At 36.8% G+C, this 25,163-nt stretch overlaps 4 protein-coding genes across 6 annotated transcripts; 2 read left to right on the top strand and 2 right to left on the bottom strand.

The window, feature by feature from the left end:
- The first annotated feature begins 246 nt into the window (after window positions 1-246).
- LOC129580490 (meckelin) lies at window positions 247-5,484 on the top strand. Its single transcript, XM_055470952.1, has 13 exons — window positions 247-710; window positions 1,520-2,268; window positions 2,389-2,676; window positions 2,737-3,069; window positions 3,135-3,416; window positions 3,502-3,642; window positions 3,710-3,844; window positions 3,914-4,200; window positions 4,273-4,416; window positions 4,519-4,699; window positions 4,796-4,883; window positions 4,975-5,138; window positions 5,229-5,484. Exons 1-13 carry the CDS (start codon window positions 509-511, stop codon window positions 5,307-5,309), a joined length of 3,075 nt encoding a protein of 1,024 aa, XP_055326927.1. The 5' UTR covers window positions 247-508; the 3' UTR covers window positions 5,310-5,484.
- A 528-nt stretch (window positions 5,485-6,012) lies between these two features.
- On the bottom strand, window positions 6,013-11,246 carry LOC129580489 (uncharacterized). 2 transcript variants are annotated; one of them, XM_055470950.1, is made up of 8 exons: window positions 10,900-11,246; window positions 10,310-10,487; window positions 9,600-10,229; window positions 8,075-9,514; window positions 7,391-7,988; window positions 6,795-7,304; window positions 6,578-6,720; window positions 6,013-6,472 (listed from the first exon to the last, which is right to left on the bottom strand). In XM_055470950.1, the coding sequence occupies exons 1-8, from the start codon at window positions 10,947-10,949 to the stop codon at window positions 6,308-6,310; spliced, it is 3,714 nt and encodes a 1,237-aa protein (XP_055326925.1). In that variant the 5' UTR covers window positions 10,950-11,246; the 3' UTR covers window positions 6,013-6,307. The 2 variants fall into 2 exon arrangements, with proteins under 2 accessions (XP_055326925.1, XP_055326926.1); XM_055470951.1 differs by lacking the exon at window positions 10,900-11,246 and adding an exon at window positions 10,576-10,626.
- A 109-nt stretch (window positions 11,247-11,355) lies between these two features.
- On the top strand, window positions 11,356-12,245 carry LOC129580492 (mediator of RNA polymerase II transcription subunit 29). Its single transcript, XM_055470955.1, has 2 exons — window positions 11,356-11,641; window positions 11,752-12,245. The coding sequence occupies exons 1-2, from the start codon at window positions 11,438-11,440 to the stop codon at window positions 12,118-12,120; spliced, it is 573 nt and encodes a 190-aa protein (XP_055326930.1). The 5' UTR covers window positions 11,356-11,437; the 3' UTR covers window positions 12,121-12,245.
- On the bottom strand, window positions 12,241-24,997 carry LOC129580491 (uncharacterized). 2 transcript variants are annotated; one of them, XM_055470953.1, is made up of 4 exons: window positions 24,356-24,997; window positions 13,972-14,085; window positions 13,292-13,550; window positions 12,241-13,172 (listed from the first exon to the last, which is right to left on the bottom strand). In XM_055470953.1, exons 2-4 carry the CDS (start codon window positions 14,060-14,062, stop codon window positions 12,749-12,751), a joined length of 774 nt encoding a protein of 257 aa, XP_055326928.1. In that variant the 5' UTR covers window positions 14,063-14,085; window positions 24,356-24,997; the 3' UTR covers window positions 12,241-12,748. The 2 variants fall into 2 exon arrangements, with proteins under 2 accessions (XP_055326928.1, XP_055326929.1); XM_055470954.1 differs by lacking the exon at window positions 24,356-24,997 and adding an exon at window positions 23,449-23,651.
- Between the last annotated feature and the right edge of the window lie 166 nt (window positions 24,998-25,163).

Genomic DNA, 25,163 nt, shown 5'->3' with positions numbered 1-25,163 from the left:
CCGCACCAATAGCAGCAATGCCTGCTAAGCCGTTATGGCCAATAAGCACGATAAACTGGCATAAAATTAATGTATGACCAATCCAGTTTGTTCCTCCATAAATACATGTTGAAAACATTTTCCCCGCATTTTAACGTGTTTACCGTATTTTTTTGTGTGTTATATTTATTTTTTATGTCCGTTGCTATGACAATACCACCGTCCACTATGCATTCGAAGTTAAGCGTAATAAATACTTGATGGTCTCAGTTTAACAAAGTACATACAGCCGAGCGGTTGAGAAAACTCGTCCACAGTGGTTACTCTACGAAATTGACCATTTTTTTGGAGTTATCGAAACTGTGTCAACCATTGGGTATTGTGCAAAAAATTAGTGGGAAATGTGAGAAAAATTGAAACAAACTGAAATATCCCGAAAAAAAACCGAAAATGAAAATGGAAATTTAAAAAAAATGAAAACTCAAGTGTGGAACCAGTTCGATTGATTGTAAATCTAGGGCACTGAAAAATGTTCAAATCAACACTATTACTACTATTATGTGTATCGGATGTCTTTGTTTATTCACCTATCAAACCCATTTCCGCAAATGAAAACACCGTTTTTCTGTATAATCACATCGAACATTGTAAATCATCCGAGTATTACGATGTCAATTATTTTATGTGTCGCGAATGCGATCCACAGCTAAATTTAATGCCATCAACAAATGGTAAGAAACTTGAATTATTCCAAGAAAGTAACAGATATACCGTGTGCAAAATGTTCAGAAGAAAAAATTTCAAAATTTCCAAAAAAAAAAATGTGGGGTCACAAATTTTGTGGTACCACTTTGGCTGGTATTTTTAGATTTTCAGTATTTGACTGGTGCCGAAACGAAGATAAACGTTTCATGTGCAGGCGATGTGAAAAGTCAATTTTCTGATTTTCCCTTTGGCTTTGATGTTCCATTTATTTGAACAAAAGTTCAATTAATCATCATGTCGAAGTCGTACAACGATTGCATGTTATGTCAAACGAGCTTTTCCCATCAAAGTAAAATGTTGGCCGCCCGACTGCTTGGAAAAACGGTTCCGTTGGGAAATATAGCCGAGTGTATATTTATTGCCTAGTCATAGTATGCACATAAGCTATAATGGTTCAAACAATTTACCGATTTGTTGCGAATAAATCAGGTATAGCAAACGACGGCCGAGCAATAGATTTATTGACTTTGAACTTGTCTCAAGGCCATTGTTAACCATATTTTGATTTGTACTGCATCAAAATGCGATTAAGATCGCCGATATAACAAAAATAGAACATTAGAAAACAGACATGGGCATGTGGCTAAACAGCGATTGCTCGTACAGATATAATGGCTAATCAAGTGCAGCGAAAGCTGAATATTGTATATTTTGATAGCAAATTGAATAGTTCTATTTTGCGTGATATCGTGACACTCGATTGAACCATTTCTAATCCTAGTTGTTTCGTTCATAAATTTTTATTATGCTTTTTTCCCTCCGTCGTTTATGAAAGGCTTGAGTTGTGTGTGCAATCGAAAGTCCACCACAAAAGTCGAATATGATACCAATTTGAGGCAGCCAATTTGCTCAGCACTGAATTGCACCAATGTCATCGAATGCAACATTCAATTCTTTGCACCGTTGTTGCGATCAGCACAGCCATGCGGTTTGGAGCACCTAGTCGAAGTAATATCCACGTCACCGCCATCGAAATCGATACAAATTCAACGAATACCCGCAAAGAGCGATAAAAATCAAACGACCAATTTGACGTGCCCTGCGTATGGAAACAGCTTACCGTTGTCGGCAATGGAATGTGTCGATCCAAAGAACTATGTACGTTTCGGGAACTATTGTGTCCCAACCTATTTACTAAAGGACTTTTTGAACTACAAACAATTCAAAGTGAACACAAATCAGGCGTCCGTTACTGCGGCCAACGATCTATTTAAAAATTTGGAATTTCTAGTATTTCTCTGCCAAACGATGAAAATGGTGGAGTATTGTGAGCACGTGGCCAATTTATGCGTGTTGACGGTTTATAATCTGGAGAAATTTTCACCATGCAACATTTTCTATGGCATACAAACGACGTTTGCTGGCACCGATTCGTATCAAACGAAACTAGTACCGTTTTTGTTTTACGCTAAAGGTCGCAGCATTTCAGATGATTTGGATAAGGTTATCGATTATCGATACAGATATTTTAAAAACGACGCCACATACGATCCTGAAGATTATGGTGGTTTAACTCAGTTTCCGGTAAGTTTCAATTGAAGCATTCGAATCGAGTTTTCATCAAGTATTTGTATTTTTTATTTCCTGTTGAATAATTTTCGTGATTAATCTACTCTTAATCCTTTAATTAATGTATTTCAATAGACCACAAATCGTATTTCAATGTTGCTGGTGGCCCATGAATTGAATGGAGAGTTGAAAACGATTCAACCACTAAAATTGGACGACCTGAATTTATGCGGTATGCATCAGCAACAAATTAAATTTGGAGAAAATTTGGCTAGCGCATGTCAAATCGATCTGCGATCCCTAATTGAAATGGGTGAACGGAAGCCATGGTTCTTAAATCTTTTCTTGAACTATACGGAGAATAACATAAATCTGGTGAAAGCTGTTCCAATTCTGATACGAAATGCGTTCACCTACAACATGGTAACTTTTCTTCAGCAACTTTGTTATGGACGGCAATGTAATCCGATTTCCAATTTACAGAATCCGTACGATCGAGACAAGTGGCAGTTGGTGAAGCGATTTTTCATGATAGACACATTGACTGGCCGAAACCGAACGTATCGACCCAATCCGTTCGCGGCCGAAAATATCTTTGAAAAATACATGAATATTCGCTATGTAAAAAATGTGGAACTACAATTCCATCTCAATGAAAACCATTATTATTTCGGTAACAAAATAACGGTTCCGCTTCTTATCGTTGAATATGCATACATTGATATGCGTGATTTCCGGTGGGCGAACAATCTTGATATCGACTTTGAGTTCCGTGTTACTTTTGCAAAGGATTTTAATATTGGAATATTTTTGCACGTAATTTGAGTTTAGTTTGTATTTTGTGGACATTGGATTTAGTTTTGGGTCTTTCTTTGTATTAGATTCTCTTTACGATGGCACTCGCAGCGGCATTCGGAATGGCCATTTTCCAAACACTGTCCTTCAAACGACGCAAACAACAGAATGAATTTGATTCATTTCTTTTGGTTAAATTCTTGATTAATTGCTGCTCAACATTGGGAACGGTTCTTTTTGCTAGCGCCGCTTTTTTAACCGTCTACATTTACTTTATCTACAAATCACAGAATATTGTCAAGGTTTTGCCGCCGTTTGGCGAGCTGAAAATCATCAAATTTTTCTTCATTTTGTCTTTTGTATTGAAGGTTCGTTGTCTTTTTTGAATGGCGATGAAATTGAACTTATCTTCAAAGTCAACCTGATGATGATTAAAATTGAATAAATTTTCAGATTATAAAATTCTGTCATCACTTGGGCCAGCAGATAAATTGCGATATTTTTTTCATTGATTGGGAAAGACCGCGAGTTTTTGAACATCAGATTACATTGAAATCCACAAATAATTTGGATACGCCATCAATTTGCTCAAGTGTTAGTTGAATGCTTACAGGAATATTCGAAAACGGGACGATCTTATTGAGTTTTTCTTTAATTTCAGGCTCGACAATACCAACAAAACGATGGACTGTCCGCATGGCGAATGTACTTCGTTGCAAATGAATGGATTAAATTGTCGACAAAACGAAAATGTTCGATTGGCATTCAAATATTAATGGTCTTACTGACGATCATTGTAAGTTGTCTCTTTCGCATTATTCTTTATAAAAGCCACAAATAACGGCGGAATTTTTTTTCTATACAGGTTTTTCGTTTTGATTGGGCGCATTTATTTTCATTCAAATCGATTTTCCACTGGCCATGGACACCTGATGCCGATCGTATCATTCGAAGTGGACGCGCACTGGAAATGCTCGCAATTGGATTAATTATTTACTCGGTTTGCTATGCCATTCAACGTTTATTCAACTTTATCATTTACGAGCGTTACATACTAAATTCGGTGCAACAATTCATCGACATCTGTTCCATGTCAAATATATCCATGTTTATTTTTGCCATCGATTCATATGGCTATTATATTCACGGAAGGTAGTTCAAATATTTGGTATGAAAAGTAAAATAGAAAAAAAAAATTCTAAGTCAAATGAATCTTTGATTTAGATCGCCACATGGCTTTGCTGACACCGATATGTGCTCGATGTTACAACAATTGCGACGCGAAAGTGAGAATATGTGCGGTCATCGTGGATTGCTACCAAATTCGGAGCATCAAACATTCTGCTTTTTGGCACCACTTCAATTAAGGTAAGTCAAACACTTTCGTTTGAAGTTCAAACTTTGAATACGAAAATAAATGCGGATTTCAACTCACAAAACAAAAAAATTATCGACAATTGTTTCATATAGAACCCTTTACAACAAACTAAAATCAACGCTACGAAAGTCAATGGAAGAGAAAAATGGACCGCAAAACTATCAACAGAATCAACCGGTCGAAACGGTGGGCAAATTTTTCGAACAGAATCTGGAACAAATCGCACATACAAACACCACAATAAATCGGTTTCTAAGCGCATTCATCGATCATGTAAGAGTTTTTTTTTATTTGAAAAAATGAATGTCAATCTAAATTTTAATATTTTTCATTAAGAATAACACTTTTTTATACTAAAACATTTTTTAGGGCTTAAAAGATCTTGATTATATTATCCAAGAAAAAAGCATTTTGGAGAACATTTTTGACTTTGAATTCGACAGTAATGTGACTGAAAGTAAGAAACTTGAACGAAATTCCAAAAAAATTTCTCCATATGAAGCCTCATATTTATTCCTATTTTGATCATTTAAAATTTTATTCTATAGACCGGGGCACATTTTATATGGACAATGGTCATTCATTCGACAGTATTTTATTCTATGGGAACGAACAGATTTTATTCCAAATTGAAATTTTGCTATTTCTGTGCGTTATTGTAATATGTGGCAACTTTCTATTTGCTATTCTGTTTCTGGGAATCGCTTCAGAGGTACAACTTTTCTTCGATTTCAAAAGAAAAACCATTAATCAACCAATATAATTCTATAAATAATTATTCATTTGTATTCTCAAACTGCAGATACTAAAACACACAATGCGTTTGTTGGTCAAGAAGAATCTATCAAATCAAACATTGATCGATGAACGATTTCTGATCTAATAAAACACAATTTCATAATGATGATGCTTAAACGTTGTGCTAACTTTAATGTTATTTAATCGTAAACTCAATGTATTTTCTAACGAGAAAAAAAAACGAAGAAAATAAAAATAAAACCTGAATTTTGTGGACATTGCTATAGCAAAAAGGCAGTTCGCAGTTTTCATCATCTCGATAATCGATCTATTTTTTTTATTTGTATTTTGAATTTTATGTAAAATTTCCCGACTCTTTTGATAACAAAGACGGCTGCGAACCACCCATCATACAGCGCGTGCCATTGTCTATTTGTATGAATTGCGTGAGATTCGAAATTTAGCGAATTATAAAATTTCCAAATGAACAGCAAAATTCATACAAATGTACGGCGTTGTATATTCCACAATGAATCATACACATGCAATGAAGATATATTGATTCCATGGTGCAAACGTCATTGCATCCATCTGTGTGGAATATTCATTCAATACATTTACCTGTTTTGATGCGATCGCGGACCAATACAAGCGCATAGCGGTCATTCGAGTTTGAGTAGTGGGTGCAAAGAAGAAATGGCGAAATCCATGTACTTTCATTTTGCATTCATATTTCATGTGTGCGTTCGAGAAGCAATGAGTATGCGCATATGAGACAATCGCTTTATGTGTGTTGGTTAAGCACACATGCGCATAACAATTTGTCAAGTCTGACAGATAAACATCAATTACCAAATCTAATAACTTTCTTTTATTTCAAAGGCTGAATTCATGGCGAAAAAAAGGCCATGCAAAAACTCTTACACGTCTATTGTAGACCAATCTTCTTTTTTTGTGTGTTGCGAATGCGTTTACATTTCTTTTTGTTAATGGCCTGATTTTAAATTATGCTAAATGCTATTAAATTCAACTTAAAGGTAGAGTATTTATTAATGCGAAAAGAACGATTTCTTTTGAACATTCCATAACATTTCTTTTTTCAACTGCTCTTGTTCATGTGATACTCAGTTAACTGAGTTTTCATCACATGTCCGTTGCATATGTGAATTGTATGATTCCAACATCATCACTATAATTGTTCAATCCATACGTAGCATCTTTCGGAATAGTTATATCTGAGCCAGCGTGTGCATCTATCTCCTCGTTGTTAGATTGTACTCTGAATTGACCGCGCAAAATGTGCAATTCCTGTAGACAGAGGAAAGAAAAGAACAATGACCGGAAAATTACGTTTTTCACGAACAATTTCGACATTCAATGCAAAATGTATGTACAATAGCAACTATAACTTACCAGTTCGACTGAGGTGAGTCCTTCAGCCTTTGCCGATTTCGGTTTGAATCGCATCATACCAACACGTCTTATACGTGCCGGCACAAAACCATAGTCAACACCATCCACTTCCGTATATCCAATTTTATCCGTTGATGAAATTTCTGCAGAAAAAACGACGATAAAATTGATTAGAATCTTACTTTCATTCAGACTTTGCAAACTCCTTCATACATACCCAGTTGTCCATATTTTGTTCTTATGTACTCAACATCGACTTCTGCATCATTATGCACGATTGGACCCTTTTCGGCAATATCGAGTAGCTCTCGCCACCATCGCAGTTTTTGTTGTGATTTTTTCTTTATGTGTTCATCGAGCTCTTGTGTAAACGTCGCAATATTATTACGATTGCCATCCGCCTCCGTATGTTGTCCCGTTGTTCTGTCCAATTTGCTCGTGTTCACGTCAATTTTCATTGATCGAACCGATTTGCTTGAAGAAGACGGTGGCCGTGTAATTTTGTGCCCGATTTCGGATTGTGCGCGTTGTTTCTTTCGTGGCGGTTCACTCTCGGGATCATTTCGATTCGGAATTACAGGCTCTGTGCGATGCACAGCATGAACTGATTTTGACGTTCGCTTTTCGGCTTTAGAAGGTAGCGACGCGGCAAAAGCAGCTCGACGCATCATGATATCAGCATTTTCGCTTCGATTACGTCGTGATCGTCTTGTGCCGATTTCGTTTGCTGAATTAAATACAATGGAAAATGAAACTTGAGTTCAAAATACACTCTAACGACGATAAACAATGATTCAAAGTAAATAAACTTACATGTGACGTCGTTTAATGGGCTATCTTCCACCTCTTCTGTAGTAGCCACTGGTTCTTTGGTTTTGGTTTTAGATTTGGATTGACTTTTCGATTGAGCGTTCTTCTTACGTTTCGATGATGTTCGCGGTGGTGGTGGTGTTGGGTCTCTTTGCACTGTTTGATTCGATGTACTCGGTTCATTGTCTTGGATGACATGATTGTCTGTATCAAATTCGTCATCGTCATCCAGTGGTTGAACATCAACCAGTTCTTCCTGATCTTGTGATTCTTCCATTGTTGGCACAGATTTATTAGTTGAATTTGATTCATTGGCCGTGGTTGCTTTTGATTTTCGTGGAGCTGGCGCATCTGGTTTTTTGAATGCCGAATCATCGTCATCTTTTTCATGGATCTCCAACATTGATCGAAGTCGACGCGGTTTTGGCTTTTCTGACGGTGCCATACTTTTTTTCTCAACAATTTTCTTGAGATTTTTGTCTACAACAACCAAATTTTCATCAAGTGGAACACTCTTTTTTGATGCACGGCGCATACGTCCATTTTTCGGCAATGACTCATTTTGTTGTTCGTGCAGGGTTTGTTGCAAGTTCGATATTCGCTGTGTTGAAAGGATTAGAAATTGGTTTCGATAAATGAAATGAAATTAGATTCTTTATTGACTTATAACAAATGAGTACTACTTACTTCTCGGATTATTTTTTGTGCGCCCGGCGATCTTTCCATTACCAATTCACTATCTTGAAATTCGTCTGGCGGCGGTAAGGGGTATAATTGGCTTATGCGTATATTTGATACGTTTGCAATGGCTTTTGGAATTGATTTTGTTTGATCAGGAATGCGATTTACCATCACCAATGGATTCCATGACGGTGAATTGAGATCGATTTTCTGCGAAATTTGCTTCTTATTCAGTTTACTACTGCTGCAAGGTGGTTGTTCATCATTTTTGCTTAAATCTTCAATGGCATCCGCTTCGTTCGCTTCATCCACATTCATTGCATCATCCGATACATCAATCGAACCAAGAATTGCATCTGACGGCAATTCGGCCATACTACTGAATGTACTCCCATTTTTATTGTACGTTCTCTGCGGCGATGTTAGCGAGTTGAGAAATTCTTCACTGTTAATTCCTACAGTCGATTGTCGATTATCCACTGAGAACCGAATTGGCCGATTTCCCGCTGGAACATCATAGGTTGCGTTTTGTAATGATGTTTTTGGTTTGGCAAATGTTTGTGAATTTGATGCAATAGCACTTGGACTTTTCGCGGTTGAATGTGGAATGGAATTTTTTGAACGAGTTCGAAATTGATTGCCATTTGCGGACGGTGAATGGGTCGATTCTCCCGGGATTGTTCGCGTCATGTTTTTATCGATTGTTTGCGTCAAGTTGTCAACTTTGTTGAATGTCGCACTGCGTCGAGTCTGATCAGCATCATCTTTTGTGAATAGTCTTCGACGTGCCGAAATATTGCTGCTATCGCCTCTGGGCGTTTCGTTTCGACTACCAGACAAATTTGCGTCATTGCCATTCGAATCACTGTCATCAGTCATGAGGCTGTCATTGGTGCTATTATTCCGTCGGTCACCACCAGAATCTCCACCATTTGTTGCATTTTCGATGTGTTGATCGTGTGTGCGAGTCGTTTGTGTTGCTTGGTGCGGTGACTGAGGCTGCGAATTGCTTACATTCACATTGACAGTGATATTCTGTGCTGGAGCTGGAATTACTGTCGGTGGCTCTGCAGCGGGCTGATTTGATCGAATTGAGTGCGGCGTACGAAGTATGACGATTCGGTCTTCAGCATTCTGAGCGTTCGATGATGTCACTTCATCAACATGCGGCCTCGGTATCCCTTCAACCACAATCGGTGTGAGAGGAGTGAGTGCTATTGTTCGAATCGGTTTTGGCGTTCGTGATATTGGGAGCGGCAAACGCGATGGCGTCTTCGGAATTGGTTTGGCAATCGGTGTAGTTGATGGAACAAATTTCGATGGTGTTACAATCTTTGATTGACCTCGAATTGGTGGTCGCGGTTGAATTCTTCGTGTATTTATATCCGAAATATTTGATAAATTTGCTCGAGGCTCAGCCTGCTGCTCGGTATTCGGTTGTGTCACCTGAAACAATAGTTAAAAGCATATTTTTAGGTAAAACATCTCGAATATTTCGTAAAATACATTTGAAAAGAAAAAAATTGTTTACCTGTGCTTGCACTGGACTATTAGCTACATCGTCTTGTGTAGCTGGCATATCATTTTCTTGAGTTTCTGGAATGAAATCTTCTGTTTCGGGTAGGTCCTGTGTCTCAGGAATTATGGTGTCGTGGGGCTGTGTTTCGGGTATCACGGATGTGGAAACTCCTTCAGCAGCTTTATTCTCATTTGTTAGCGTTCGATCGGATTGATTGTCATCACTATCGTGTGCATCTCCATTCGATAAGCTAACAACCGACTCCCTTTCCTCTTTGTCGTCGGTTTCCGGCCGAGATAAGAATGAATTTCGCTTGCGCTCTGACCGTGGTGTGCTGCATTGTTTCGGCATGAAAAGTTGCGAAAAATCCTCTGTCATCCGTCCCTTGGTTATCCGTCGATCAACTCTTGCTTGCTGTTTTTCACGCAAAATCAATTTCGGTGTATAATTTCCACTCATTCGACTCATGGTTCGGCGACTTTTCCTTGCATTTCCTATTGGCGTACACATGTTAAACGACAGCGATTCGCTCGATGCTTGCGGAATATGCAGACTCGACAGAGACGATGGTGTTATCGAATCCATGGTTCTATTCAAACGTGTGAATTCAATGTTGTAGTCAGATAATGGACTGTCCGAAATCTGATTGCGAAAAAAAAAAACAAAATATTCAAATTATATTCTCTGAATGAATGAAAATGGCGCATATCGAATCAGCCTACCTGCATTGGCTTTCGGTTTTCTGGATCCAGATTGGTGCCCTTAAGCTTTTTGCGCGCCCAATATCGGAACTCGTCTGTGTTATCCAAATGATCATCGATGCTTTGCTCCGAATCTAGACCATTGGAATTTTCTTCTGCCACTTCCCTTCGCAAACGCTCCGGATCGTACATTTGTTCACTGAAATAAATACAATTTCACTTTGATTAGTTTTTGTCTCTCAATAACCACTTTCAAATGACATTTGTAAAACAACCATTCAACACACATACAAATCGCACTGAAAATACCATCTGAACAGCGTTGCATTGGAAAACGCAACATTGGAGCATGGCTTGCTTGTTCACTATAAAACTTATTTCATTGCGTCGTTTCAGCAGAAAATTCAATTGGTTACAGTTTAACCAATACAATACATCGCGAAGTAAGAGCAAAAAACGTGGTCAGAATATTGTGAAATATGTGCTGCGTACAGTCGAATTATTGTATTGACGAACGAAAAATAAAGCAACAACGGTAAGAAAACTAAGAATGCTGCAATGTATTGGATGTTTGTAGTATGGAAAACAATGAACGCTATTATTCAACTTACATCAATCGGGCATGCTCTGGATTTCGTGGTCGTGTATCCTCAAATGCCATTTTGTTAATTATTTCTTATCCAAAATGATAAACACTTGCACATAAACCGGTGAATTTAAATTCAACAAAATTTATTCAAACGGCTGAACTGTAATCATAATATACTTTTTGCGTATTTTTTCACTAGGCTTCACTTGTGTTGTGTGCTATTTGATGGCATTTGTTTGATCGTTGTCATACTCAATTCGAATTTTGATTCAATGAACGACATATAGTGGCGACACCGTCTAACGGCTTTAACTGGTGAGGCGAATTGGTGTTGTCGCATTTATTTTTGACACTTTGCTTTAGATGTTGCTGTCGCTGCTGTCAAATGTTCACTAATTTCCGAAAACTGTGTTTACTTCTTAATTTGGTTCATCAAATTTTGTTAAATAATTTCCACAAGAAAAACAACACGAAAATAACTCTGCCAGCAACTATTAAAAACATCTGATTTTCATTTAAAATAATTGAAATATTTCGACGGAAAAGTTTAAGAGTAGAAAATGAATCAACACGCAAATATTGTTCCACCAAATGCGATTTCTTCACCGCAACAACCGCAATCGGCACAATCACAAGGTTCAACGTCGAGCACGGGCAGTCTACCAATCTCAACACCTTCACATCCGCAGCAATCGAAATCCGAAGCGCTTGACAATATTGCCAAAGTGAAAAGTTTAGCCGGGCCTTTGAGAGATTCACTTGCCGTAAGTATTTGAGCTTGAGAAATCACCTAAAACCAATCATGAAATCCCTTATTTCTCAAATATTATGTATTCACATGCGAATTATCCAACTGTATTGAATGTTTGAACAGATGACACTAAAAACGGCGGCCAATTTACTACAGTACAACAATCACATTGATAATGGCCCAATCAAGGGGATCGACAATAGCAATCAGGCTCCGCCACGCTTTGACAAACACTTGGAAGAATTCTACTCAATTTGTGATCAAATTGAATTACACCTGAAAACATCGATTTTATGCTTGCAACAAAATTCCGCTTCACAACGTTACTTGCCGTCACAGGTTATGTTTACCCGTCTCGACTCAATGCCAACAAATGAAAATGCTCTCTCATATCCACAGTATTTATCAACGGTGCGTCAACAAATTGCATACGCCAAAGATATTCATGATACCCTCATTTGTGCCGCACAAAATATTGCACCCAGCGAATAATCGTCTGTGAAACATCAGGTGATTAGGAGGCGCCATGTCCTTGTACTTAGACATAAGTTCAGTTTTTACGAGAAAACACAATAAAACAAAAATCCCATTCGGATCAAGAAAAAAAAACAATTCTGCCTAAATCGGTTTATTTTTATTCACTATCATATAATAAGCCTTAATATTATGTGACAAATTACAGTTTGTGTGCTACCTCGGCTTCCAAATTGAGTACAAAGAGAAAGATATCCAAGAAATTCGTTAAAATAGAGAACACTCTGCACCTGTTGCTTGAGACGAGATCACCGTTGTATATACTTTGTGATTTAACTCTTTTTTTTTCTTCGTTTTTATTTTACTTGGAAACAATATCCAAAGAAGAGATTAACTTTAACTATCATTCTTTGAACCAAAAAGAAATAGGATTGCGATCATTTGGTTATCGTAGAAATTGTTGCAAAACTCTAGTTCATGCGATATTATAGGAATTCAATAGATAAGTATTGACATGCTAATGAATGTTTGAGAGCTAGCTCAAAGTCTTCTTAAACTAGATTCGAAAATGATATGGGAACACTAGTATAACAAACAATAAGAAAAGTTATGTATCAACTGTGAGTTATGATGAGACAAATGAATTTCACTGGTTTTTTACAGCTAATGGTTGCTGATCGTAGGATTTTTCATTGCTTTGGTTCATTGTTTGTCGCAATTTTGCGTTCTCCGGATTCGACATCACTGTATCAACGAATGCACGGGTTTCTAATTTAAGTTGATGAAGTCGGGCGTACAACGAACGATTCTTTTGCAGTAGGATGATCGTTTTCATTGCAATTTCCATTAAATCTTGACGATAAAATGGATTGATGTAACGCGGAGATGCTTTCGGTTGGCAATATACCGTCATCGCACCAGCCGTCGTCGACGATACAGGCGAAAATGGAGCCAACGCAGTCGGTCGTAATAAATAATTTAAAGAATGAAGCCGCACACCTTCCCGGCTGACGTCGTTATTGAACGATATGGTTGATGATACAGAGTTTTCATTCGAGTCACTTGATGTACTGAAACGAAAATACACAGATAAAGAGACAAGTTAATAAAGTCGGATTTCAATTAAAAAACGACGAAAATAAAAACCGTTGAATGGTAAAAATCGAAAGAAAAAAATTACTATAAATACCTTATGTATTTTTCGTCATCATCTTCGGAGTCGTTGAACTTCTGACGCTTTGCATAGTTATGAAATGACATGGGGCTTGGAATACTGTTTGATGAATCATCGCTATCATACGACATTCTGGTTTCTCGAATACGCTTGATTATGTTTCGACGTTCGGTTGAGTATGGAATACATTCTCTGCTTCGTCGCCCTTGACTTTCATTTTCACTCGACTCCATCTCGTCATTTGAATCATTTTCTCGGTTTGATTGACGACCCACTGCAGAAATAAAATTTGAAGAAAAAAAACAACAGTTAATTTCATGCAAATTTGAATGTATTGGAATGCCGGCTGATTTTCATAAATTTAAATATTTCAAAAATGAATTGGGATTTCAAAAAAATGAGTCCAATAACATATTTGATTGGGTTAAAATATAAAATAGAAGAAATTCGAATCTTTTTTTTTGTAAATGGGCACAAAGTCTCTGTTTCGTATAAATTTTGCCAAATCTAATTTTGGCTTTATGATTGTTATCCAAATGGATTACACTTATTTTAATGACTCATTTCATGCACACACAAAAAGCACGGTTGAACTCTAATGAGCACGACATTTTGGCTACAAGCTCGTGCGAGTGGTTTTTTAAATCACTGCCATTTAAAGATTAATATTGTCTGTTGACAAGAAACTTGCTTACCATAATTAATCACAGAACGATGTCGTAATATTCGATTGCTATTTCGATAGCTGTATGCATCCATGTCATCTTCATGAATAGTTGGTGCCATTATTTCCTTACGTCAGTCGTATTCTAAAAAGGGAGAAAGACAAAGAAAACATGAAATCGATTTGAATATTGTTTATATTAGATTAGAATTATTATATATATGTTGATGAAGGTCAGTATTTGTTCGTGTGCTGCACGCTTCATTCAAACAAATCGTAATTTCGGTAAAGAATGGTTATTATCATTAAAATAGAATTTCAATAATTTTTTTTTCTTCACTCAATAAATCCGAACACGTACATATGCCATTTAGATTTATTTTTAATGGAATCAAAAATAAGCTATTGTTTCAATTCAATTGCTGTCGCATCATCAATTTTGGTTTTTGAAATAGATTGAAATGCCGACCAGTTTGATTCGTTGAAATTAATTATTACTGTATACACACTAAAATATGGAATAATCAAACTAGTAGCCAATGACACTAATACGCGAGTTGATTTACATCTAACAATAACCGAACGAAAAATTTCACTACTTTCTAGTTACATTAGTCACTGAACAACCGTCCAATGTCACTTATTTGACGATTTATTTACATCATACACTAATTTTAAAATAAAAGATTTGGGTGTGTACAATGGAATAATACAGAGGAGCAGAACAAAAGTCACACGAAGAAATGGACACAGCGTCTCCATTCAAACTATGATGTTGCTTAGACGGTTGTATGAACAGTATACCTCGGGTGAAGACGCGAAAGCATTCTCAATTTCTGTTAAGTTATTCGATTCGGCTTTTATTAAGTCAAGAGGCATAGCACGTGCAAACGTAGAGAACGCTCACTCATTTCCATATGCTTGGTCTATAGCTTGGTCTATAGCTGATGCGAGGCGTAAGTGTGGCAATAAAACCATCCAACAACATCAATGATTGACGTCGATCCATAAGTAAATACTTAAGTGGCTATAAGAAAACGTGGCTCCTTTTTCTTCTTCGTTGGAATCCAACCGAAACATATGAAACTTAGGCTGAACAAATAGGTTGAAATAAATACAAATTAGCGCGTGCATCACTGAATTGGTCTAATCGTACGGTGTTGAAGTACTTCCAAATTGCTCACGATTTGAAGTGTTTATGTCTGAATTTGAAGTAGGGAAATTAACGAAGAGAGAGAGAGGTTTGTGAATAATAAAAAATTGATTGGATTCTCCTCAAGAAACGACGACATATAATAATTCTTTGAAAAATTTGGAAAAGAAATGTTCGACATACATCAAAAAATGGATTTAGAATTCGTGGCGAAAAAAAAAATTCGTCGAACGCACATGTACGATGAGGTCGTTGAATTGACTGGTGAAAATGTTACGATTGCACTGCATTTCAATTTGAATTGTCATCAACGCTTTTTTCAACTATTTTACATGCAAGCATAAAATATTCCGGAATTATTGGTCACCAAGAGCTGCTTGGTGGCGCCTTCCAAACCGATTTTTTTGATCGTGTGTTTGATGACAATAACAATCAAAGTTCACATTTCACGTCAACAGAAATGAAAACGAATCGAAAGTAGACAAAAAAAACTGGATCGAATGGCCGTTGGATATTGAAAAGCTATCACGTTTCATCGTGTCATTGCGGTGTGTCTATCGAAATAAAGTGTAATGTCATCACGGAGACAAAATGAACACATTTTCGATTTGGTTGGTGTTACTAATTCGTTTTTTCGTTGTTGTTGCATGCAGTTCGAGTTTGAGGAGTCAGATAATCGGTTTCGATTGACCTCCGTGATTTGTGGGTCGCGTGCGAATAATTAATTTTGCATTGAATGACCAGTGTGCGGCTAATTGGAATTGTAATGCATTGCACTTGGCTGGATTAGGTACAAATGCCAGCTAAGCCAATTATCAGATCAAAGTATAAATTCTTTAACTCATAAATGCCGGCAGCCGTTTTTTTGTTTATTTCATTTTCATTTGCGGTGTTCAACGCCTGCGCTTGTCAATATACGTAACGTGATAAATGCGGCACACAATGCGTACACATGTTAACCGGTGGCTTAGCGATGTCAATGATCTATGTTGATTGAAAGTAACAACGCACGTGTTTCAACCAGACATTTGTGCGTACGGCATACAATTGCTTCGTTGTTATCATTTATTCGCCCCGATTCTATCCAATTCAGTTGTTTGCCATTACGTTTGAGGTTGTTTTTATTCGAACGTATAATAAATATGAATGGTTTGGAGCGAAAATGTAATACAGAAAAGTTGAGCGGAAAAATGTCAAATGAAAAGGGACAGCTATCCCTTTTACGCTCATTCATCATCGAAATTTTTCCGCTCAACTTTTCTGTATTACATTTTCGCTCCAAACCATTCATATAGACTGTAGTGGTATATTACAAGTGCATGAGATTCTTCTGTTCTTGCGTTTTGCTTTTTGTTTGCATTGATTATTGTGGTGTTGGCAGTGGCGGGCGATGGAGTGTACCCCATCCATCAAAAAACGGAAAGATCACGTTGCGAACGCTGCGAATGCAATCATCGATAAATGCAAAGGTGGTAAGCAATATGGATCACGGGTTAAGCAATATGCTGCATGTGACATGTAGACTCAAGCGTTTTATGGGTATGGTTTGTTATTAACGTTAAATTGGCTCAGCTATTTTTTTTCTCCTTGTCATTTATTGTGGTGAATAAAATGTCTTAATTGAATTTTTTGCCGGATTGATATCGGTTGGGGCATTTCATCGCACGTGTCCTTTCTGCGTTGTGTTTCGTGGTTAAAATTGTCATATATTTTTTTTATTGTCTATTTAATCAATTGGTAGAATGGAAATGAGCCACGCGAATCAGAGCAATGAACGAAGAACATGCCGAGAATATTGATAAACGGCTGTTATCAAACATACGAACTATATGAATAGTCGCACTATTAGTGCGTGCGTGCGTGTGTTAAAATTGATTGTGTTATATAGAAAAAATGAATTATTTTTCTACTGATTTCCACTATCATCTGTAAAATGTTCCATTAGATTTGATTGTCGTAAAATCACCAAGCCTTTATACGCGTCACAACCTGAAAACGGTTTAGTTACTTTCCTTATTATGATTTGAATTGCCCGATAAAGCCAAATGCGTATTTAGTCGTAATAAATGAAAATTTCAAATAAAATATGGATGTTTCTTGAGTATCGTATCAAAAACAAACTAGTTCTGACGCAAGAGAATTCCAATGATTGATGCTAGCGCGATGAGAATGGAAAACATACAAAATTATAATTTCATAAGATTTGAGTGTTTTTAAGCTTTGAAAAGCTGTTCAAAGTCGTACGAGTTGCATTTTAAACCCGAAAAGTATATTCAATCTCGTGACGAACGATTGTGATGTAGTCTAGAATCGATTGATTCTTTTCGTGCCATGGCCAATTTTATTATTCCATTCATCTTTGGATATGTTCTTCATTCGATTGAGTAGATTTCGGTGGAGAGCGACACGTGTTTGCGACAATGCTCAGTTGAAACGATGAATGAAGAATTTCACGTATGTATTTATGAAACACGTTAATTCATCGAATGTTCAATGAAAAAACGGATGAACTTATAAAATTCTGACCAAAAACAGAATCATCTCATATTTTTAAGCACTCATCGATCAAAGAACCGAATGTGAAATTTAAAAAACCACCAAAAATCCATTGTATTTATTCTGAATAATAATATATCAAGCATACACACAGCGAAATCGGCTGCATATTGAGCAGAGTGAGTGTGCGTGTACGTGCATTTCGATAAAAAGAATATGAATAGAGTTCAATATAAAACGAGAGATCGCATTCAACACACAATGATGACAAATGCTTTTTATAAACATTTGTCTTTTGGTTTCGCGTGAAATAATTTGCTCGCCGCTAAACTCGAAAATCCACGCCAACCGCATAGCTCATTCATCAACGAGTATTTATAGCACTGTCATGCGATAAACGGCCAGAAATGTCTCAACTATTTGTCATATATTTGTATTGATTTCGCAGTAAGCATTCGTCTTGTGTCATCAATTTCCGTACTAATAATCATGAAACAAAGAAATATATCCCGAATTTGCAATATCAAGATGTGTCAAAAAGAACCACATTCAACACAAAAAGTCAATCCGATGAAATTTTCCCCTCGAAGAAAAATAACGACGAAGCGAATTTCAAATCAAACACACGCATGAATACATCGAATGACAAACAGAAAATGACGATGAATAAAAACAACACAAAAAACTAGCGCAACAACAATTCCATAGAGTTAACTACCGCACGTGGAAATACTATATTCACATAAAGTAGAGAGCCAACAACAATAACAACATCAACCACGTTAACATCATCATACACACGCCACTCTTGATATGTGAACGTGGAATTTTTCATGAGCTTTTGTTTTGTTGAAAAAGTCATAGATGACGACAGAGAAGATGATCGGCTGCTTTTTTTTATTTTGAACTGATGCGGTTGAAATGAACATGAGACTTTCGCCGGTCAATACACAGATACGAAACAAAAATAAAGTAATCCATTAAAATGGAACATGGAAAAGAAATCCGTAAGAATGAAACATAGCATATGCCGTTTTAAGTATTTCGAACGAATCCTCTCGCATTGTTTCATATGAATGGATCTGTATCACATTGTTTCGTTACTCGAATACTTGCACTTACCTTGCCGAAATCTGTACGTCCTTGTTTGTTTACTAAAGCAAATCGAAATACTTGAAATGGCACATGCTATGTTTCATTCTTACGGATTTCTTTTCCATGTTCCATTTTAATGGATTGCTTTAATTTTGTTTCGTATCTGTGTATTGACCGGCGAAAGTCTCATGTTCATTCCAAGCTCATCAACTAAACTTGTAAATGAGCTATGAAATTTCCGTTGAATTCTATTTCGAATTGCTAATAGATGTCAAGCCGGCGACGTGAGCAATGATTTTCAGTGTTTGAAACAGTTTGCTTCCGAAAATGAAAGGTGACTTTTATGTGATTTATTCCGACTATTTGCAAAGATGATACGATTACACACAGCGAAAACCACGAGCCATCGATCGATGTCAATGGGAAGCAACAGTTAGTGAATAGATTCATTGCTTTCGGCAAGCGGCGTTTACAGTAACATCAAATATTAATTGCATGTTTTGTAATCGAACATTCCATTCTCACATTTGGCCCTTTTAAAAGCGCACACCGTTTCTCAGAACATTCATTAAGATTCAATTTCAGCATTGTTTACACACACGATGTTTTTTTATTTAATGGAGTGCGATGCTCAATTCACCGAGCACGTTGTTCAGACGAGGAAATGTCGTTTTTGCCCCATGACAATACACGTTATCATACCCCCATGACAATACACGTTGTCATGATTAAAATGTTATGAGGCTCGTTTAGAATGAACGAGAATCAAAAGCCCCACCGTTCAATTCACAAAGACGTAAATAAATCTCAAAATAGTAGACAAATTGTAATAAGGTGCACGTGTGTGAAGCGTCTGTGAGCAATGAAATTCGAAATGAGCAGAAAATGTGTCGGCTTACGTTTCATTAATACCGTTTATAAATTCTATTTGAAGCACGGAAAAGAATACGTGTTTTTATTCCTGTACTTATTACCTGTGGCTGTACTCGTGCACAATTCAGTCATCAACGAATGACGAATGCGACGCAACAAACAATGCCAACCCGTGCTTCTACACACACAAATCCATGTCAGCCACAACATGTGAAGAAAATTGAGATGCGCCCCTACTGAGGAAGGTGGACATTTTTCCCAATCAATGTGTGCCTGTGTAATTGATCCAATGAATTATCCACATTTATCAGACAATTAAGTCAATTTTTTTCATTCTATACTCAAGTTCAGGGTAATTACGGAATAAAACTTCTGAGTTATACAACGGTTGCACTACGTATTTGATCAATTCTTTGCATTCTGCGCACATGTGTGCGATAATAATGGGAGAGTAATAATATTTTATATTTGCAATGAAGCAAAGCGAGAACAACCAATCATTTCCATTGTTCGCAGATGCTGAATGCATGAATTATAAACGTGATACCTGCTTCTTTCTAATCAATTGTTTACGTCCAAGTGGGAAATTACAATAGCTTATGACATCGACATCATTTTTAAGCCTTACTGAATTGCCACCGACTAATATCTTTACGTTTAAAGGGCTCGATTTAAAGGAAATTTCCAACTTCGACTTATTTGCATGTCTTCAAAATATTCCATATGATATTGGATGTTATGTCATGGATCGTAGCGAGATGCGCTTGTCTAAACGTGTTATTCCAAGACTAGCGTCTTCATTAAGCCAAACAAACAAACTTCTCTTTTCTGTGTACGCAGTTGTTTTGATGAAACAACTCGCAGTTTTTTGAATGTCAAGATATTTATATTTTATATTCACTAGTGCAAAGGCGGTGATATAATTGGGTTCATTGGACGAGAAAAAAACATTGCTCTGATTCAGAACATCTAAATATACAACACATGGATGTGATAGCGGACAATGGTTTGGTTTAAAATGATTGTATTCCGAATTGTTTTAAACCGAGATGAATCACGACATACAACTACATATTTTAACTCAAAAGGCACCAATTTTATATGTATTGTCTACAAGAACTCAATCAAAAATTCCCGGATCTTGAATGAATCAAACACAGGATTCTTGAAAAATCGATAAATGATTCACATCGATCCGCACAAAGGTGGTACAATTTTCGTCGTTTTGACCCTTGCCTCTCAATCAAAATCACAAGAATCGAATAGAATTAAACGAAAATAAGTGATGCCTTGTCGATTATCGATGACAGTGTCGTGAATTCCAACGTGGTTGTCTACTCCGCTGATTTTCTACGAAACGTGGCAATTTGAGATCATTGGATTGAGAAATTCAAACCGTTGCCAATGTTCAAAATCTATCAATTTGTTGTTCGCTATATTTCCACGTTTATACATAGTAATGTTGTAAGGTGACACACTTGAGAGCGTTTGATGTAGGACATTCTTTACTCAAATTACGGTGTATTACGAGTTTGGTATACCAAAAAATGCACATATTTCAAGTTGTTCAAGGTATTTGGTGACAACTTTTCAAAAGCAAATAGCATTCGTAATATTGTCTTCGAAATGATGACACTTTACACACGAATTTAAGGCATGTATACACTCAGCCCAAACACGGAATGCATCCACTCATTTTTCCACCACGTGACAACGGGGAACACAAGTTAGAACAGCACATTTATAATTTTGGATACAAGTTTGCATATACGAAACGTTTTCAGGATGTTGGACCCGATTGCAAAGTTAGGAAAATCCAATAATAATTGTTCATTCTTCTCGAGAAGCGGCACATCGCGTATCTCTTCTGTGGTTCGCTTTAGCAAAAAAAAAAATCCGAGACGCTAACATTTTTCATTTTTTTGTCGCTGAATAATTTCAATTATCAGCTTAAATAACTAAGATATTATCTTTCCAAATGTGGATACGATCCGAAAATGAACGACGAAGCGAAACAAAGGTTCGTTGAATGTATCAAAATGTCTTGGGAAATGAATGAGGGAGTGTATTTTGTAAACAAAACAATGTTTGCATAAGGAAGGAATAATACTTCAACAAACTTTTTTGAGTATTGAAACCAAAAAAATGAATAAAATATTTACAGTTCATTTGCGAAATTCCAAGAAATCTTCAAAATTGCGCTTTTTGCGCAAATTGTCCAATTAGTGCTTGTTTATTTAGTGCTAACTGTCCTAATTACACCGAACGAAGTAATTTGAACAGCTTGTAATTGTAATGATATCTGACGTGGGTGTGTTATTTTCGTAATAAAGTGTTACATTTCGTTTGTGTTATTTTTAATGTTTTTTTTTTGTTTGACTTGATAAAGGAATATCAACGTTTTGATAACTTTTGCATCTCTTATCAGTCTCAGACGCTTTCGCTTGGAGCATATTCCAGCGACATTGTTCTGTGTGCAATAATTGCACGCTACAAACATTTGCAGTATGCATGGGAACAGCAGATTATCAAGAGCGAATGTGAGTTGCACATTTCAACTGAACTTAGGACCCATTCGATACGTAAATTTTGATGATTCAAAATCGTCTAACTGTGTCTTTTATGAACAATCGAAACTAATTGTGGTCTTTGTGCTTTGTTTGAAGATTTTGTGAACTGCAGCGTACTCCTACTTGTATGTGGTCAATCATTAATAAAAGTCACTTGTGTCCAGAATTATGTTTTGAAGAAGATGTTACACTAGACTGTATTGAAAATGGATTGTTCCATTCAAAGAATAAATATAATATAAAATAATTCTCAAGCACAAGACCAACTCAGCAACAAACCATGTCTCATTCCATAGAATCTCGAAAAAAAAAAGAATTCAGTATGAATGTGCCAAATATGCGTCTTCAACCGATATCGCGTGCAATCTCTTGGAGAAGTCAACCCGCGCCAATTACCAACATTATCGTCAAATGCAAACAAAGCGTGTCTAAACAGAAAAGCCTTAAATTACGCTGTTATCGATCAATAATTTATCACGTGTCGATGCGTTCGATTCAATCTATGCCAATTATTGTCGGGTATATAATTAAATGGCACGAACGCAGTTTGAAATGTTGTCTATGCCAAATGAGTATGATCTAATCCACGGCAGGTGTGTCTATCGTATTTGTTCAAGTCATCAAATATTTGGAAACAACCCGAACAATTCCCGGAAAAAGAGCTAGAACACTCGAGGAGTGAAATAAAAGCAGAGAAGAAGCAATGCTTTTGAATGGCACGAGGATAATTAGCCGGTATTTATTGAATTTACGTAAAAAAATCCCTTGCCGATAATGTAAATGTAAGTCATTAAATCGATTTAGATAGACGGTAACATAAATGCGCCAATCACGTTATCAAACCACTGTTTATTTAGGAGTTTCAAATTAAGATTAGGCTAATTCTCAGTAAAGAACATGTTAACATGTGTTAAATTTTTTCTTTTCTTCTTTTTTGTTTCAAAAAACCAATTTGAAAATCATACAAAATGCTTCATTGGAATTACGACAAGTATAATGCACAGCAACAAGAAAATAACACACGACGAACAATCCTCACATCCGCAATCCGACGGCACACTTACGGCGAACAAACCATTTCGAATAATAGCAGAAACAATGCTCGTGCTAAATTTTCATCAAAACGATGAACTAACACAAAAGCAACGAACGAAACGAAAAAATAAAACACACGACGCGAATGTATAACACACGAGCGCCAACAACAAAAAAGCTACAACACGTGCCGGGTTCGTAGAGAGGAAAAAAAACATTGGTGAGACGGTTCGCGTTGGAATTGTTAGTATGGCATGTATATTTCAGACGCTTCACGCATACATACTCTCTTTCTCTTTTTTTCCGGCTTTGTGTCACCTACTCAATGCTGCTGCTGCTCTGTATAATGCTATGAGTCCACACACATGACTGTACTCAACACCACAGCCTCAATCGGCGACGGAGCAACGAGCGGCACGCTTACTCTGGCTATCTTGGCATTCAATTGTAACAGCACCGCTCTCGTCGCACCACGCTCTCCTTCTCTTTCCCTTGATCGATCTTGCTCACTTTTTTTCGTCTACATATATGAAATCGCTTCGCTATTGCCGGTTGGTTTGATGAAAAAGCGTTTTCGTGTGTACCGTGTTTTGAAATCATAAAACTCACAATTCGTCACTCTCTCTCTCTCTCTCTCTCTCTCTCGCATGGCATGTGCGTTCTTAATAAACCTATGTATATACCATATATAACACTATAGACGATAGGATTCTCTTTTGTTGTTGTTGTTGTTGTCGTCGTCGTCGTCGGAGCGCGTGTGTTAATTATAAACATAGAAATAATTTCGAAATCCATATGTAAATCGTTTAACGAAGCCTTTAGCCTTTTTACTATACTTTTTTTCCAATCTATAATGTAGCCACTTAACAGCTTTGCAATCTGAACTCGTGCAATCTGTGTTTGAAAGCGAAAGTATTGCATAATACGTTTTTTTTTATTCTTTCTTTCCCGTTGACGATGCGATTCGGTCATAAGAGTTCCGTGAACAAGAGAAAAAAAACTGATTGCACTGAGCAGTACATGGGACATTTTATTTTTTCGTTTGTTTATATTAACTCTTTTCAAATGACAACAAATTTGGCGACACATTTTTCGATTGTTCATTGAATTTCAACGCTTAACTCTACGCGAATGGAGTGTTTATTATTTGAGGAAACGAGCTGAGAAGAAATTTTTTTATTGAAAATACTTACAACAAACGGTTTTTGGTTCAGTGAAAATGAGACACTTGAATCTCAAAATGCGGTGAATGACACGGCCGAAAATCACGATACGTGCGAATATACTTTTCTATGCAATCTGATAGCTTCTCGTTGACTTTTCAGCCTCTTTATTCTATGAGCCTGTACTCTGCTCTTCAGTTTTCACTTCTTACTCACAAAACCCTTCTTTTTACATTGGCCAAAGTTCTAATTTTCAACAATCACCATACTAATTTGTATTGAATCATTCAGTATCTTTTTTTTATTTTCCCACACACTTATTTCTGTAATGTGCGTTTTGTCTCCTATTCTGCTTTGGCAAAACTTTATCCAAAGTTCAATGAATTCTGATGACACTAATATGGAACGAATATAGCGCGCTCGTGTTTACTTTCTATTTTTTTTAATGGAGGATGAACTCGGCTTTTAATTGCTCGTTTATGGTCGGTGTTTGAATTTGTTTGTTTGAATATTTTTCAGAAATTTCACTGTGACCTGTAACTGAGTCTAAACAGGAAATCAAAAGGGCAATAGTCTTATGAAATAACCGCAAAATTCAAATTCAATAAGCGAACGAAAAGCAGAACCTCTTTTGAAAACTGTCGACAATCGACTGAACTTAACGACCGACGCTCTTCTCGTATGCTCCAAACAAGTTGTAAGAATCGCTCAATGAAACGACAACGACGGCTTTGTGACTTTGCGGAGCTTGCGTCCGACGGAGGGGAATCGATGCGTCATACTCCACATGGTTTACGTATGCGAACAATTTCTTTGATGCTCTCTTTCTGGGGAAATA

This window comes from Sitodiplosis mosellana, unplaced genomic scaffold (assembly GCF_009176505.1).
Source record: "Sitodiplosis mosellana isolate CC-2019 unplaced genomic scaffold, AAFC_SMos_1.0 Smas_scaffold_1, whole genome shotgun sequence".
Lineage (NCBI taxonomy): Eukaryota > Metazoa > Arthropoda > Insecta > Diptera > Cecidomyiidae > Sitodiplosis > Sitodiplosis mosellana.
This window is presented reverse-complemented; position numbering and strand designations above follow the sequence as displayed.

Coding starts and splice junctions, on each gene's coding strand:
- LOC129580490 (XM_055470952.1), top strand. CDS start 509: ATGTTCAAATCAACACTATTACTACTATTATGTGTATCGGATGTCTTT. Junction 3,070..3,134: donor ATATTGGAATATTTTTGCAC/GTAATTTGAGTT, acceptor TCTTTGTATTAG/ATTCTCTTTACGATGGCACT. Junction 4,884..4,974: donor CGACAGTAATGTGACTGAAA/GTAAGAAACTTG, acceptor TTTATTCTATAG/ACCGGGGCACATTTTATATG.
- LOC129580489 (XM_055470950.1), bottom strand. CDS start 10,949: ATGGCATTTGAGGATACACGACCACGAAATCCAGAGCATGCCCGATTG. Junction 10,488..10,899: donor CCAGAGCATGCCCGATTGAT/GTAAGTTGAATA, acceptor TATTTATTTCAG/TGAACAAATGTACGATCCGG. Junction 7,305..7,390: donor CCCATTAAACGACGTCACAT/GTAAGTTTATTT, acceptor TATTTAATTCAG/CAAACGAAATCGGCACAAGA.
- LOC129580492 (XM_055470955.1), top strand. CDS start 11,438: ATGAATCAACACGCAAATATTGTTCCACCAAATGCGATTTCTTCACCG. Junction 11,642..11,751: donor CTTTGAGAGATTCACTTGCC/GTAAGTATTTGA, acceptor ATGTTTGAACAG/ATGACACTAAAAACGGCGGC.
- LOC129580491 (XM_055470953.1), bottom strand. CDS start 14,062: ATGGCACCAACTATTCATGAAGATGACATGGATGCATACAGCTATCGA. Junction 13,551..13,971: donor TCGTTCTGTGATTAATTATG/GTAAGCAAGTTT, acceptor TTATTTCTGCAG/TGGGTCGTCAATCAAACCGA. Junction 13,173..13,291: donor GATGACGAAAAATACATAAG/GTATTTATAGTA, acceptor TTTTCGTTTCAG/TACATCAAGTGACTCGAATG.